Source organism: Athene cunicularia (genome assembly GCF_003259725.1).
Source record: "Athene cunicularia isolate RWA chromosome 2 unlocalized genomic scaffold, athCun1 chr2_part1, whole genome shotgun sequence".
Taxonomy (NCBI): domain Eukaryota; kingdom Metazoa; phylum Chordata; class Aves; order Strigiformes; family Strigidae; genus Athene; species Athene cunicularia.
In genome coordinates, this window is record NW_020799095.1 from 52,628,455 (window position 1) to 52,643,381 (window position 14,927).

General features: G+C 38.6%; 1 protein-coding gene across 1 annotated transcript in view; it reads right to left on the reverse strand.

The window, feature by feature from the left end:
* Nucleotides 1–2,222: 2,222 nt before the first annotated feature.
* The window catches only part of TGFBR1 (transforming growth factor beta receptor 1), a 27,503-nt gene continuing 14,798 nt past the window's right edge, over nucleotides 2,223–14,927 (reverse strand). The window contains exons 6-8 of the mRNA XM_026842552.1: nucleotides 9,658–9,782; nucleotides 8,866–8,996; nucleotides 2,223–6,632 (exon numbers count right to left, since the gene is read on the reverse strand). Of these exons, the coding sequence (XP_026698353.1) occupies nucleotides 6,507–6,632; nucleotides 8,866–8,996; nucleotides 9,658–9,782 (382 nt within the window). The 3' untranslated portion in view covers nucleotides 2,223–6,506. The remainder of the gene's footprint in view (nucleotides 6,633–8,865; nucleotides 8,997–9,657; nucleotides 9,783–14,927) is intronic.

Below are 14,927 nucleotides of genomic sequence, written 5' to 3' on the forward strand. Positions count from 1 at the left end.
TAAGAACCTAAACTGTATCATTTTTCTTTTGCGTTAGAACTCAAAGACTAGCAGAATGATGAACAAATACAGGTTACTTACCTGCAATGTTTCTTCAAAATGTGTTATCTGTTTGTACAGTTACACTGAGATTATCTCTAAACAACTTCTCAGATAAATTTTATTATATGAGTTTCCTCAGTATTGTACTTCAAGCCTCCTGCAGACAACTGCAGCAACAATAAAGGTAGCAAAGCACCCACCTTCCCTTCTGGAGAATCCTCTTCTCCAAAGAACCAGAAGATTTGGATTTTAAAAGAACAGGCTGTGAGCATACTGTACATACTGACAACACAGACTGAAGAAGTTAAAGAAAAAATGTTGTAAAACTTCATTGCTTGCAATATTCCCTCCTCCTCCTTCATGTTCAATATGGAGTTTCAAAACTGAGCTAATTTGAAACACAAGAATGTTGATTCTTATCTCCATATACTTATTTTAATACCAATAAACATTGCAGTTCTGCATGGGACCCTATCAGCAGTTTGCTTTGGCTTTTTTCTCTTCAAAAGAGGTACATTTAGCTACAGGGAATTGGAAAAATGGCTGCAGGTACATCTCAGACTAGGGATTTAAATCTTATTTTCAAGGAACACAGTCTCAAGGCTGGGGACTACTGGACACTTCATTAACTTGACTGTAAATAAAGGATATGTTGTGCCTACACTTTTTTCCAACCTGGAAGACCTGGGAACAAATCCAGAAACTCCAAGCCAGAATTATGAGACTTATAAACCGCAGCAGTTCATCATATCAGCAAGGGGATTTGCAGTGTAAGATTTCAGTTTCTCATAAAAAAAAAAACCCAACCAAAAAACCACACAAATTTCAACACAAAAACATTCTCTAAGCAGTGCAAGCAAACCAGTGTACCTTCCACAGATCTAACTGATGAAACTCCACAGACACAGACCAAGGCCCTGTCGCTAGCTGGAAGAGCCCTCCTGCAACATTCCACCACACATGTGGTCAACCAGATGTCAGGAACAGTTACACTGCAGTGTAACCCTACAAAATGTGCCCATGCCTATATACTTCCCCACTGTTAGTACCAGGTAAAACATCACAGCTTGATAAATTAAGAAAGCTAGTAGGAGCGCCGAGTAAGAACTTTGGAATTTTGATTTCCTATTTAAAAGGAATCTATTTTCTACCAGGACCACCCTTACACTATACTAAAATTACCTGGTAATTACTGTACCCATTGCACAAAAAATGGATAAAAGGAAAATGCAAAACTTACTTGGTGTTGCACAGAAGTGGTCTGTTTATACACTCTTTAGTTATGCTGCACCTACATAAAACACTCATTGCTTCAGTACAGTGGGTATTAAAAAGAACCTATTTCAACAGCCCCACACTTTAAAAAACCCCAACCAGTCTGCTACTCTTTATGTTCACCTGTAATCCAAGCTAGCATGGAAACCTGAATTCAGCATCTCCTCTAAAATGATCTTAAAACATCTCACATAGACATTACTTGTAGTAATTGTTTGCTGTACATGGATTTGTATTTTCAGTTGTTAAATTCAATTCCTCAAAGTATGAAACACAGAAGACTAAGAAAAATAAGCTTGGTAGACAGCAACATTACTGAGCTATTTCCAGACCATATATTTCTTCTGCTAGAAGTGTGAGGGTGACTCAGGATGTTACTGAATTTTGTCTGCTTACAGTAGTGGGAGAGGCCTTCCTTTAGCCACTCATGGGAGAGAGGCATGTTCTCAGCCAAATAATCAGACATACCGTGAAAGAGTTTAAGCAGAAACACAGCATTTTCACTTAGCTTTGGTTTTCTCTGGACACCTTATAGCTTCCAGTTTTGGAGAAAAGAGTTTGCTGGAAGAATTACTTTTTTGGTAATACTGTCTGGTCATTTCTGAGCCAAAATCTAAAACACCTTGTCATTAGGTATTTTGTCCAAGAGATCAGAGACACCATCAAGGTACTTATTCAAACACTGTTGTAAGACACAAGGAAGATCAGGCACTTTATCATTATCTGTGTAGCATGCACAAGATCGACTGCCTCAGCATTAAGCAAATTCCTTTATCATTTTTCTACTAGCAAAAATTCCTTCTGAAGAAAGGAATTCAGAGTAAACCCACATTTTGCCAGGTAAGAACATCACACCCAAACCCACACCTACCTGAAACTTCTTCCTCCAAAAGACAACTCATGCATTTTGAAAAAGGTTATTTATTTTCACTGCTTTAATCTCTCTACTGTAGTGTTAGCACTTAACATAAGCATCCACTCTTCTACTGTCCTATTTACAATCCATTGAAATGTATACTCTACAAATACAATACATATTTTCAGAAATGTAAAGGAAATGCACAATTTTGTAAGGTTTAAAAAAGTGACACTCATCTGTACAAGATCCTCAAATCATCCAAAAAGTAAAATTTACAAGGCAGTATCCACACAGCTATGTAAGGGCAGGTGCTACAGTGACAAAGCAGCAAACTTGCTAATACAATATAATACAGAAAATTAAAGTGTTTTGGGGCACCAGATAATACATTTAGTACCGCTGAAGTTGTAGATTTAGTAATACCCATATTTCTAGAAACGTGTAACTGCAAACCTGGAGAATGTTCTGAAAAATATTAAACATTATATACACGAGGTAAATGTACCTTGGTCTTTTAAGAGGTAATTTGAGTTTAAAGCAACTGATATGGTGAAGTTTTTGTTGTTGTTTGTTTTTTTTTAAACACAAAATGATTAACACCTTGCAATCATTTCAATGGCACAGTATAAACAAGGAACTAACCAAAAGGTGAATTTCATGGCAATCACACTCAGAACCATTACTGGAAAAAAAACCCAAAACAAACCAGCCTCTTATTTCATTTGACACCTTCATGTCCCCTTACAGTCAATCCCAACGTCTTTACCTATATACAAAGTCCTTCTTAGGATTACAAGTGGAACCACTGGAGGGTGACAGTATGTCATACTTGAAAGTCAGCTTGAGAAACATCCCAGAATTCCAGCTTTTAAGGTTGGAAGGTCCCTGAAGAATTCCAGCATTCCAAAAACAACGTTTCAGGCTTTTCAGCATCAGACCGTTTCCAACGCTCCTTATTCTCCATGTCCACATCCACCTGGTGACAAGTCTGTAAACCAAACTGAGGCTTCAATGCTACTAAAATGTCAAATTGATTAAACCCACAAAACTTAAGTGAATGTATAACGTATGCAATATTTACAATAAACATTTGCATCAGTATTCATCAGAAACTGTTTTGGTATATAATTGAAATGATACAAAATTAATATTTTGAATGCTAAAATATTTTGGTCCCCCTGGATTTCCAAGAGCAGATCTGGTGATATTACAATCTTAATTTAAAAAATACTTATGTGTACCTGTGTCCATATATATAAGATATGATCTTACACAGGTAACATTTAAAGTTACATAATATATACAGACACAGCCTTTGTAAAAGGTGTTCAGTTTATATAATGGAAAAGAAGAACAAAGCTTGAAGTTGTGGTGTTAGAACTGAGGATACATATAGCTCTATTCAGAATTTTCCTGTTCTGCATTCCAATATGAATAATAAGGTCATCCAAAAATAATGTTCCTAATGTCACACACTGTATTGAGCATCCTTCCTGTGCTTTGTTTTTGCAAGCTTCTATTACAAAGCAAAAAAAAAAAAAATAGAGCCATGTAAGAATAGTTGGTAGCAATTCAGGAGAATGAAAACTAAGTAGGTGGTTGAGATGAGACAGATGTAACAAGCTACTGTACAGCTGACTGAATAAGCTGTATGCCATGATGCTGTTCAGCTGCTGTAGATTCTCTTCTGAAAGCAATGGAACTGCTTCTTATGTTTTCGGAAACTAAACATTATGGTAATAAGTTTTTGTAGGTGCACTAAAAAAAAAACCACTAATGAAATTACTTGATGAATTATATTGGAAGCTCCCTCATGTTACCATCAAGATTATTATAGAGATCTGAAGCATGCCAGTAGCCTGGTGATTCTAAAATATGAACTATACCGTTTGTATCTATGGTAAAGATCCAGTTATGCCTATGAAAAACTCAAAATTTAACAGTTAAATTGTTTAAATAGAAAGCCTTTGAAATTAGTATGGAGATATAGTAAGTTCTACTTTGATGCTGAGCTGTTTTCTTTAAGTATTTGTCTAGGTACACAGAACTTGTTAGAGGCATGCCAAGGAGACAGACTTGGGAGTTTTGTTATATTCAATCACATTTTTAGAACAGTCATAACTGAAAAACTCTGTGGTGCACAGCTGTCCATTTGCACAAAGGAATACTTTATTTAAAATACCTACATGAAGTCAATTTTGATCCAGCTTTGATTGATAAGAGGCCTGAAGCACATAAGCCTGACTGGTCAGGTAATGCCAAACAAACATAAGCATGACAGTCTTCTCCTGGATGCCATCTTCCAGTGTGGGTAAACTCATCCATAAAGGTGGCTGAATAATTATTTGCAGTTCAGCATGTGGAGGTCTGTAATTCCCACACCATTGAAACCTGTCTCCAAGCAAGCAGTAAGAATTTGGAAATACACAAGAGTTAGCAAAATGCTAAGTCTTATCTTGGCTTGTATCACCTATATAGCTTTTTATTATTAGGACCCATCCATCTTAGTGTTTTAGCTACCATATATCACAGACCACAGAAGATCTCACTAGGCTTCTGTTAGCAATCACCCTGCCACTGCTACTAGCTTGGTGAAAAACTCAGTGGACTGTATGCTGAAGAATGAAAAAGAAGCAGAGTTAAGACTGCCATGTGTGTTGCATGATAGGATGGATACTGATGTGTTGGGGAGAGTAAGAGGTTAGGGCACATTTACATACTGAAATACTACTGAATATTTTGGGCATTAACAAAACCAAAGGTCAACCAGACTCTTCCTTAAACTGCAATTAAAAAAATACATATCCTGGTAACAGCAGTTTTTTTAAAGAGAATTTAAAAGAGAATTTTCCATATTATTTCCCCCAGTCCCCTGCAGAAGTTGTACATTTGGGCAGGAAACAATTCAATTTCTAAACAACTTTACAAAAGTCTTGTGATATCCTTAAAATCTCAGGCAAATCTTGACTAAAGCCATGCATAATCTCCTGTGTTCTTATGACAACACAAGCCACCATAAGCTTTGTTCTTGTAACTATGAAGAGGATTGCTGAAATCCTCTGGTATTTGTATCCAAAGACCTGCAGCTCACCACTTTCTGTAGCTCACCACTTTCTGTGTGAGGCACAGACAAAATATATGCACATAAAATTTATAAGCAGCTTTGAACTTTCTAGTACAAAAGCCCAAATAACTTCTCCCTAATTACAGGTGTACTTAAACCTAATTTAATTGTAAATATTGTTCTTTGAGCCTTAAGCCTGTGCAGAACTGCACAGAAAATATGCTTTTCATATTTGACTTAATGGAGTAAAGTCTCCCTCAAGAACATCTTACTCCTCTTGCTACTTTTCTGAAGTAGATAGGTACTTCAAGCAATTTAGAAGTACCACTTCATAAAAAAAAAAAAATCTTATATATAATTATGACTCACAACTTGACAATTACAAATTATGACAGTGAATTAACGAGCTTACACTATTTAAAACTCCTACAGTGGTTTAAAGAGTCAGATTTTTGGTAAAATTCAAGGTATTCCACAAATTACGTACTCACTAGCTGAAATGAGTGAATTAGATCTTAGCTAGGCAAAGGAACAGTTGATTTTTAACTCATGTTTTTGAAACCAAAAGTACCATAGGCTTTGTACGCTCCTACTGTTGTGCATTAAAAGACTCAAAAGCGGCACTTACTGGTATAATACAATCTATTTTGAAGGCAATGTAATGTTTTGAAAAAGTGGAAAAAACCCAGTAATCATGTATAAAGTATAGTTGCATAAATTATGTTCCCACAACCAAATGAGGTCAATTTGTAAATCAAGGTAAGAGTCCAAAAGATATACTACCTTAATAGCTAGCAAAGTATACTCCAACAGTACATTCACCATCTGAATCAAAGAACCATGACAGTGGTTCAGAATAGTCAATGTACCGTCCAGGAATAAAGTTGCTTAAAGAGCCATCAATGCACTCTAGAACAACATAGTGAACCAGTTCTACTTTTTAAAGTGACCTCCTACTTTTAGCACAGTTAACGAGAAGTTAAGACCAGCTATCAACTTTCCAAATAAAAAATTATAGGTTAATAAAAACTAGACTACACAACATTTTGTAAGTAACCTGGGAAAGAGGTTCATAGTGCACAGAAAGGACCCAACACAACTGTTTAGCACGTCCACAAAAATCCTAATAAGTGACGTTCCTATGAAGTACTAAAAGGCAGCAATATCCTTCTGTTCCCCCAATGAGGTAGAACAATTAACCTTCTTAACACGCCACTCTGGTGCAGATACGGATTTTTAAAGTATTCTTCGGTAGCAAATCCAGGATTACATCTTTATCCCCTCCTGTTGACTAAGTTGCGATAATGTTTTCTTAATGCGCAAAGCTGTTAGCCTAGCAGCTCCATTGGCATACCAGCATTCCCGCATAATTTTTGCCATTACTCGTAATGCCTGCAAAGGAAAAACAAGTAATTATATATACTGCTGTCTCAGTGTAGCCTATGCAACCTCTCTTCTGCCTTAGCCTCTTCATGCATTTCTGAAGTCTATTACTAGTACTACAGCTGCATGGAAGAGTGCGTTGTATAAAAAACCCTCAATTCTTACTTTCAGACAAATAAAATTATTTAAAATACTGTAGAGCAGAACAAGAGTTTTTCAGCTGAATTTCAGCCCACACAATAATATTTTAATAAAAAATTAGTAGCTTGTCTGTAACTGTTTCCTGAAATTTCCTATTAGACAGAAACATACTCCTTTTTATTGTACCTCTAGTTAAGGAGTTAGTTCAATGTACAGCAATTCAGAAGTTTATCAGCTGTCTTCCTCAAACTGAAGCTCTGTAATGAGTCTCAAAATGTTTGGAGTCTTTTTATCCTTCAAATGGCCATTCTTTGAAATCTGTGAATGCTACCACACAAGGAAGAATGCAAATAACCTAAAAACTGAAGATAAATAGCTCTATATTCCAAGGTTTTACACTCAAAACTGTATTATATTGAGCTTCTAAGTAAGTTTGCAGGATTGGAATGGCAGCATTAAAAAAATTACTACGGTCTGTTGGTGCCTTCCTCTCCTGCCTGCATTCTCTTGCTCAATATTTTATCTCAGGCCTTCACCCATGTATTCATTTCACACATGCCATAACCCAGTTTCCCTTTTCCATATAAAGTACATCGTATCTTATGAATCTCGTACTCCTACTGTAGCCTACTGCAGCTATTCTCCCAAACTGTGAATCAGAAAGCATTGGTTCTAGCCCTAGCTGGGTTCCTAGAACAAGCAATATGAACAAATTTGGCTGGAAAGGCAAGAGCCTGCTGCTGTGCATACTATGGCCCCTGCAGTGACTACCAGCATCATTAACTCAGCCCAGAACAGAGGCATGGGCAGCAGTCATTGCTACATGCATACTTCAGTTCTAAGTCTGACTCACTAGAGTTTCAGCTTCCTAGTAACTGTGTTCATCTTTCAGTAAGTGCACACAGTACAAATTCTAAGACACGTTAAGTACCAAGGCCACCAGAGTTTTGGATGAAAATTCCTAACAGCATTTACTATTTTGGCCAGTGTGCAGGATATTCATTTACTATGTAATGATAGGGCAAAGACCCCTGAGTGCTTTAGTTCCAAGTGAGCATTCACATAAGGCAGCCCAGCACTACCAAAGATACCATTTGTGTCCCAACAAGCAGCACAGCAGTGCTGGAAGAGGACTGAGCTGAAAGTAGCAAGCTCACTTCTCAAAAGAGATAACCAGCCTGGTTACAAACCAACTGCACAGACCTGATTAGCTCATGGGTCTTTCCTACCCCTGTTGTGAGTTAATGCCAGTAGGCAGCTCAGCCCCACACAGCCACTTGGTTCGCTCCCCCACAGTGAGATGGAGGGAAGAATCAGGAAGGCAAAAGTGAGAAAACTTGTGGGTTGAGATAGACAGTTTAATAGGCAAAGGGGGAAAATCAACCCAAACCAAAGAAAAACAACTGATACAAAACCAACTGCTTACCACCATCTGACCAATGCTCAGCCAGGCCCTGAGCAACAGCAACCCCTAGGACAACTGCCCCTCCCCCAGTCTGATAGCTGAGCATGCAGCGTGACACTGCATGGTAAGGCATATCCCTCTGATCAATTTGGGTCAGCTGTTCCAGCTGCGCTCTCTCTCAGCCTCTTGTCCACCCCCAGCCTATTTGGGCTGAGTGAGAAATGGAGAAAGCCTTGAAGCTGTGTAGGCACTGTTCAGCAGTAGCTAAAACATCACTGTGCTATCAAACTGTTTTGGCTGCAAAGCCAAAACACAGCCCCATACAGGCTACTACGAAGAACGATAACTCAATCCCAATCAGACACAGTACAACCCCCAGTTGCAAAATTTCTTTGCAACAATGCTTCCTGTATAATTCAGACTAGCTTTAGCTCACATTAGCATCACCTATGCCTCACAGGAAGGGATCATAGAATCCTCCATCCAGGGTTAGCTATTAATTTGTATGAAACAACATTAAATATTAATGTATAACCAAGGATCAATGACATTCAATAAAGCCACAATGATCAAAATGAAATTCAGTTCTTCAAGAAGTACCCTTCTCCCTTCAACAACAAGCACAATTTTTAAGCCGCTGAAATCAATAAAAGCTCTAGTGTCCAATAAAGTAGCTTTAGCAAGATTAGTTAATACCTCACAGCTCTGCCATCTGTTTGGAATACTGGGCCTTAACTTCTGCTCGCACACAACTTTCCTCATTTCTTCAACAGAAGGATCTGAAGGAACAAGGTCATAGTATGGCAACTGGTAATCTTCATGGATTCCTGTAATAGGTTGAAAATAGCTTTATTTTAGCTAACACTAAATTACATATTCACTTTTTACCACATTCCTTATCAATACTCTACCATTTTCTTTTTTGGTTTCCATTTTTAAAAATGTTACAATGACTGACAAATATATTAAAAAAAAAAAAAAAGCATTAACCATACCTTAGGAGTATTTACATTAGCTTTGAAAAATTTTTAAGTTTGAAATGTATATATTTGGAAAAGGTCAAAGCTATGTCAAATCTTTTATATGATATACTAAAGGTTTGGAAGCATATGATTTATAAAAGCATGTTTTATTTTAAGTAAGGTATAGACATTATCTGAACACATTATAGCTAGCCCTTACTTGTAGTGTTGGCTCTTTGATCTCAAGGACATTTATCTTCAGTCTTTCCTCCCTTTTATGTAAAGGTTTTAGGAAAAAATTAATACAAACAAGAGTATTTCCTATGTTTTTCAACAGGTATGGTTTATCAGTTTACAAAGAGGTTGAATAAACCAGTCATCATTTACAGGACTAACAGAAAATCTGAAACATACTGGCTATTACCTTGCACCACTTTTGAGCAAACCGTTTACTCAAACTTATTCAGGTTCTGTAAGTTACTTATAATTCCTTAGTATGTCCAATTTTGTAAAGATTGCCACGTACCACCGATTGAACATCGCCGAGCTATTTCCCAAAACACTAATCCCATTGCATAGATGTCTGCTCGTTTGAATGACTCAAAATGTTTCATATTTATGGAATCATCTAGAACTTCAGGTGCCATGTACCTATTTGCAATAAAAAAAAGGATGACATTTAATTTCATAAATGCTGTAGAGGAAGTTCAGTGCTACTGATCAGCTCAAAACCAAATTTAAATACTTATGTGGAAAAGAAGACAAAGGAAAATCTGCTTTATTAAGGTTATCCAATCAAAAACCTTTCAGTGCAAAATAATAAGTAAACTGAGAGGAACAAGCAAAGGAATAGGGGGAATAAATAAAACGTGAAACCATAAACAAATGGAACCATAAACCTGATAGACATAGGATAACAGAGACAATGACAAAGACCAAAAGTCCCCAGTTGCTGATTGGTGGGCTATTAAGAAATTTCAGGCATAGCTTCAGAGGCGCGGTCTGGATGTTGTAACTGCTAACAAGTGGTAAACAAGAACAACATGATGCTTGTGGATATTCAAGAGAGGCCTTGCTTATCGAGGAATGTTTAGAAGAGTAACTGGGAGGAACAAAAGCAGGGCAGTATAGAAAAGGATATCAAGGGGGCCAGTTGCACAAACAGTTGCCAGTCACTATGCTTGTCTGACCAAGCACTGCACCTGCTCACTGCAGCGTATACTACCTTCTTACTAAATCCTAACTGTCTTTCTATGCAAGCTCGCTCTCAATCACATGTGCATGTGTGCTCCGATGACTACACACCAGCAACTAGAGGCAAACAAGGGATGAAGTTGCCCTTTGGCCTGGAGTGCCACCAACTGGAGGAAAGGAGAGTATTAGCAGCAGCAGCTGGAAAGGGAACTGCTGATCCTAGGAACATGTGCACAGGTCTTAGAAGCACATATCTGGAGCTACTGTGGGGGGACCAGTGTGAACTAATTCTGGGCCAGCAACTGCAGTTGGACAGTGGGTGAAGGCATCCCTAGTGCCAGCAACTGCGGCAAATAAGGGTCTCTGCTGCAGCCACTGAAGCTGGATCATGAGTCAGAGGCTTCAGTCACTTGTTTACAGGTACCAGCTACAGGGGAGAACTGGGATGAGAGAAGCAGAGTAAGGGCTTCTCAGCACCAGCAACTGGAGTGGGAATCACAGGTCATAAGGTCTATGTGCCTGGGTTCCAACTGTTGGGGTGGGCCAGGTTTGCATTTCCCTCAAACATGGTATGCATGGCAGGTGTGCATGGGTATAATGCACTAGCAAACTTCAAGCTGGTCCAGACAGCAAATAGGTGGCCCAGGCAGTGACTTTTGACAGGGAGAGGGCTGGTCTTTGAGGGAATCCATTCATGTAGGTGTGCAGACAAGTACATGCATCTGTTTGCTACTGTGCATTAACCCAGCCCACCTGGTGAGTAGGAGACCTGTGGAGCAAAGAGGGGCATTACACACAGTAAGGGTTGTACTGATAGTTGAGGGATTCATAAACACGCATGGGACTGGAAGCTACAGAAGGGAGTGTGTGTTTTCACTAATGAAGTTCAATTCTGATCAGCTGAAGAGAAGGAAGGAGACTTGGCTGTCTATACTTATATTTTATACAAGTTCTGACAGTGTTTTATGTGGGTGTTGAAGACAGCACATGGTGTATAGCAATCTGTGTAATCGGCTCTGTCAGTATTTTATGTGTTTGTGTACGCCCAGCCTCACTATCAATTAAATCCCAAGTAAGAAAGCAGCAGTTACATCCATGAGCCTGGCCTGGACAAAGACTCAGCCCTTTGGACAACCTAGGCTGGGCTCCAGCAGCCAGGCAGGAGGAAATCCTGCTCCTGGAATCAACTAAGGTAAGAGCACCACTTATAACATTCCCTAGCAAGACTAGAGAGGGAACAGACATGAAGGGCTGATTAAAAAAAAGCATCACTGTTAAGCATTCCTTGGGAACAAAGGCTCCCTACCACTGCAGTAACTAATTCTTCATCATACCATCTGTAAGACCCATGTAAACCATGCCAGTTTTTTTTTTTTTAATAGTAAATCCTATTTGGGTTACATATTAACAACTGTGCCATAACAAGAGTTTACTTTATCAACATTTCCTTCAACAACAACAACAACAACAAAATCTGTGACAGACTTTCAATTAAGAAACAAGGACTGAAATGGCATCCAAGTGATTGTTACCTTGTTCAGTGACCAGGTCTAATGTGGGAACCTCAAGCAAAATATCAGTGGGGACTGAATTGTTAGAGTTACTGACAGCAGCATCCCCACTGGCTACTGGAAAGAATGAATGGTATTTGCTGCATCAGTCAACATCAGTTCTATTATAGTATTGCTCTCAATCTGCTAGAGCTCTGGTAGCTAAACGCAATAGGTAATGTTTAGCAGAGTTTAGTGTGTTTTTCCACAATCACTGCCTTGTCAATCCCAAGCTGACATATTATTGAAGCAGGCTAACAATGACACCAGGGGTTTGGAGAGTACAGTTAATTCTTAAAAAAGCAACATGCATAGATTACTGGAGTGGAATACAGTGTCAGACAATAGCTCAACCTCTGGAACAGCCACAGAAGCTTATGCACAATTTCATTTAATCAACATAATACAGGGATTTTCTTTTCCTAGTAGCAGGGATGGTAGGCAGAATACAAAACACGCTACTTAAAATAAATTTCAGGACTATCAGACCTTTCAGAACTCTCTCAGCACTACTGTGTCTTATATAAATGATATAAACACAAGGAAGCAAGGGCTATCAACAAAAGAGCAAAGATTCAGCCAATAGTCCAGAACTTTAATGAGGGTTGCTGACATCAGAGTTCTTCTAAGCAGTGTACAGGCATATAAATTCCCCAGAAGTGATAAACACAGCACAAGCAGAGGACAACTGTCTAAACAGTAATGTAAGATTTACTTTGACAGTATTTATTGAATGGAAGCAGAGTCTTAAGTTTACATATGTCACAATCTTTGATACAGACAAGGCTCAAATTATTCTGGGCCAACCCTATCAAAACCTTTTTAATCAAGAACGCAAGACTGTGGCAGGTGTTTTAATGGTTTCCAAGGATTTTGCATTATTGGATAATCTTCTTACACTACTTCATGTACCTGACAGTATAGTGATCAGCTTTGGGTCTAGAAGAGTATTTGATCTATCTTAAGATCACATGGGGATGAGAAGAGTGATGGAGCTGGAAAAACACCAAACCAAACACCCCAACCACGTTGTAAGACTGTCAGCCAGAATCACACAAGTAGTAAAGGAGATTGTCTCAGTTTCTGTGAATCATCCTAAGGACAAGGCTTTTAACAGGAAAGACCATAAGAGGACTGAATGTGGCAGTGAAGCTGAATTCATACCCTCAAAAGAAAAACCCATCCCACCCCCCAAAAGGTGACTTCCACTGAATTACTGGCAAATTGACCTCTTACCATGATCCTCCATCAACGCATTTAGGTCGGCTTTGGCTTCCATAGCACAGAATGGTGACTGACTGCTCAAAAAGTCTGAGAGATTATTGCTGGAACAAGAGAGGCCAAAGGCAAGTAGGTCATCTAGTGCGGTTAGCAGATCAGCCGTTAAATGGCCATCAGAAAAAAAGGAAGACACATGCATCTCCTTGTCAACTTATATACTGGAAATGCATTACTTGTCAGAAACAGTATTTTATATTCTGGAGAGAACTAGTCTACAGAGACTAACTTTGACCTTCTGAACAAGGTCTGTGGCTCAGTAACCTCCAAAAATGAAAGCATAAGCCTACAAAGAAGTTTACAAATTATGTGGAGCATGGCCTTGCCAAACTTTGGGTGCCCACTGACCTCTTCCCCCTACCACTTTTAGTCCAAAAGCTCTGTATTAGTTGCCTAAATTTCTTGTACAACATGTAGGGAACTTGGTGTCAAACAGGATCTATACCCAACATGCTGAGTGTGACAGCTCCCTTCACTAAGCCTGTTCACCACAAGCATAGCTAGAATTCCGCTCATATGGTGTTTAGGTAAACTGCAGAAAAGCACTCATTTTCACCCAAACTTCTTTTAACACAGACTATTTCAACTACTAAGATTAAGAGTTGGGCCACACTTCTCAAAGAAATAAAGAGAATGAGGGGTTTTTGGGTGGTGGGTTGTTTTGTTTGTTTTTTTTTTTTTAACTTGCCTTAGGGAGTGAGAGGGGGATTGGATTCTATTTCTTTCTCAGTTTAAAGCTCACATTCCCTGTTTTATGCTGCAGGATGAGCTGTGAAAGCACATAGTTCACACCCTCTGGTAAAGCTAAGCCTCTGAACAGAAAAGAAATAAAGATTCATTCAGTCAGAGAGAAGGATCACCAGTCTGACTCAGCACCTAGATCACTCATCCAAAAGTGAGTCTTGCTTGCTCCCAAGACCATACATTTTTACAACAGATAATCATTAGAAAAATATAAACTTAGTCAAATCTCCCTTAACTTGCACAAAGTTTCCATGATCAGAACAGGTACTGGCAGTGGCAATCAATGGGAGTTAAAATTGTCACTGAACAGGTAAGATCTGATGTTTTATAATGAAGTTCAGAGGTACAGAATTCTCTACCTAAGAAGGCACAGGATCAAAGAAAAGGGGACCAAGCCTTTTCTGAAAATGATCAATTTTCAGAAAGGTAGAAGTGACTAGCATCCTGAAAGTGGGAAACAGACTTACTCCTGCTGCTACCCACTGCAGCAAGCAAGAGTTATTACAACTTTACCCTTGTGAAGAAGCATAAGGGTGATGAACAAGCAATTTAATAGTGCCTATGCAAGAAGAGAACTTTTAAGTGGGAACTACAGACTCAGCTAAAAGGATGCTTTTTCTAAAGACTAAAGAATGTTATTTGCACATAATTTTTCTCTGCACATAGGTATAGTAGAAGATACTAAGTTACACATGGTATGCGCCCTGCACGCCGCTAAATTTGTAATGACATATTCCAGAGTAGTGTGCTGTTTTACTACTAATGGATTACTGGAGACTTTGAGAAGGAGTAATGCCCAGTACTTTGTAATCTAGTAGCAGTTCAGAAAATAAATCTCTGACCACTTGTGTAGTATTTTTAAAGTTCACATAAGACTAGTAGAGCAGAGCTTTAGAACAAAGTAATTTCAGCAATATAATTCTCAGTAAAATAAATTTTCAGTACATGTTCTAAAAGCTTTTGTTCACTTAGCCTTAAAAAAAAGCCAAAGCTAGTTTATTGTAATACCCCAATCACCCCCCCCCCCCCC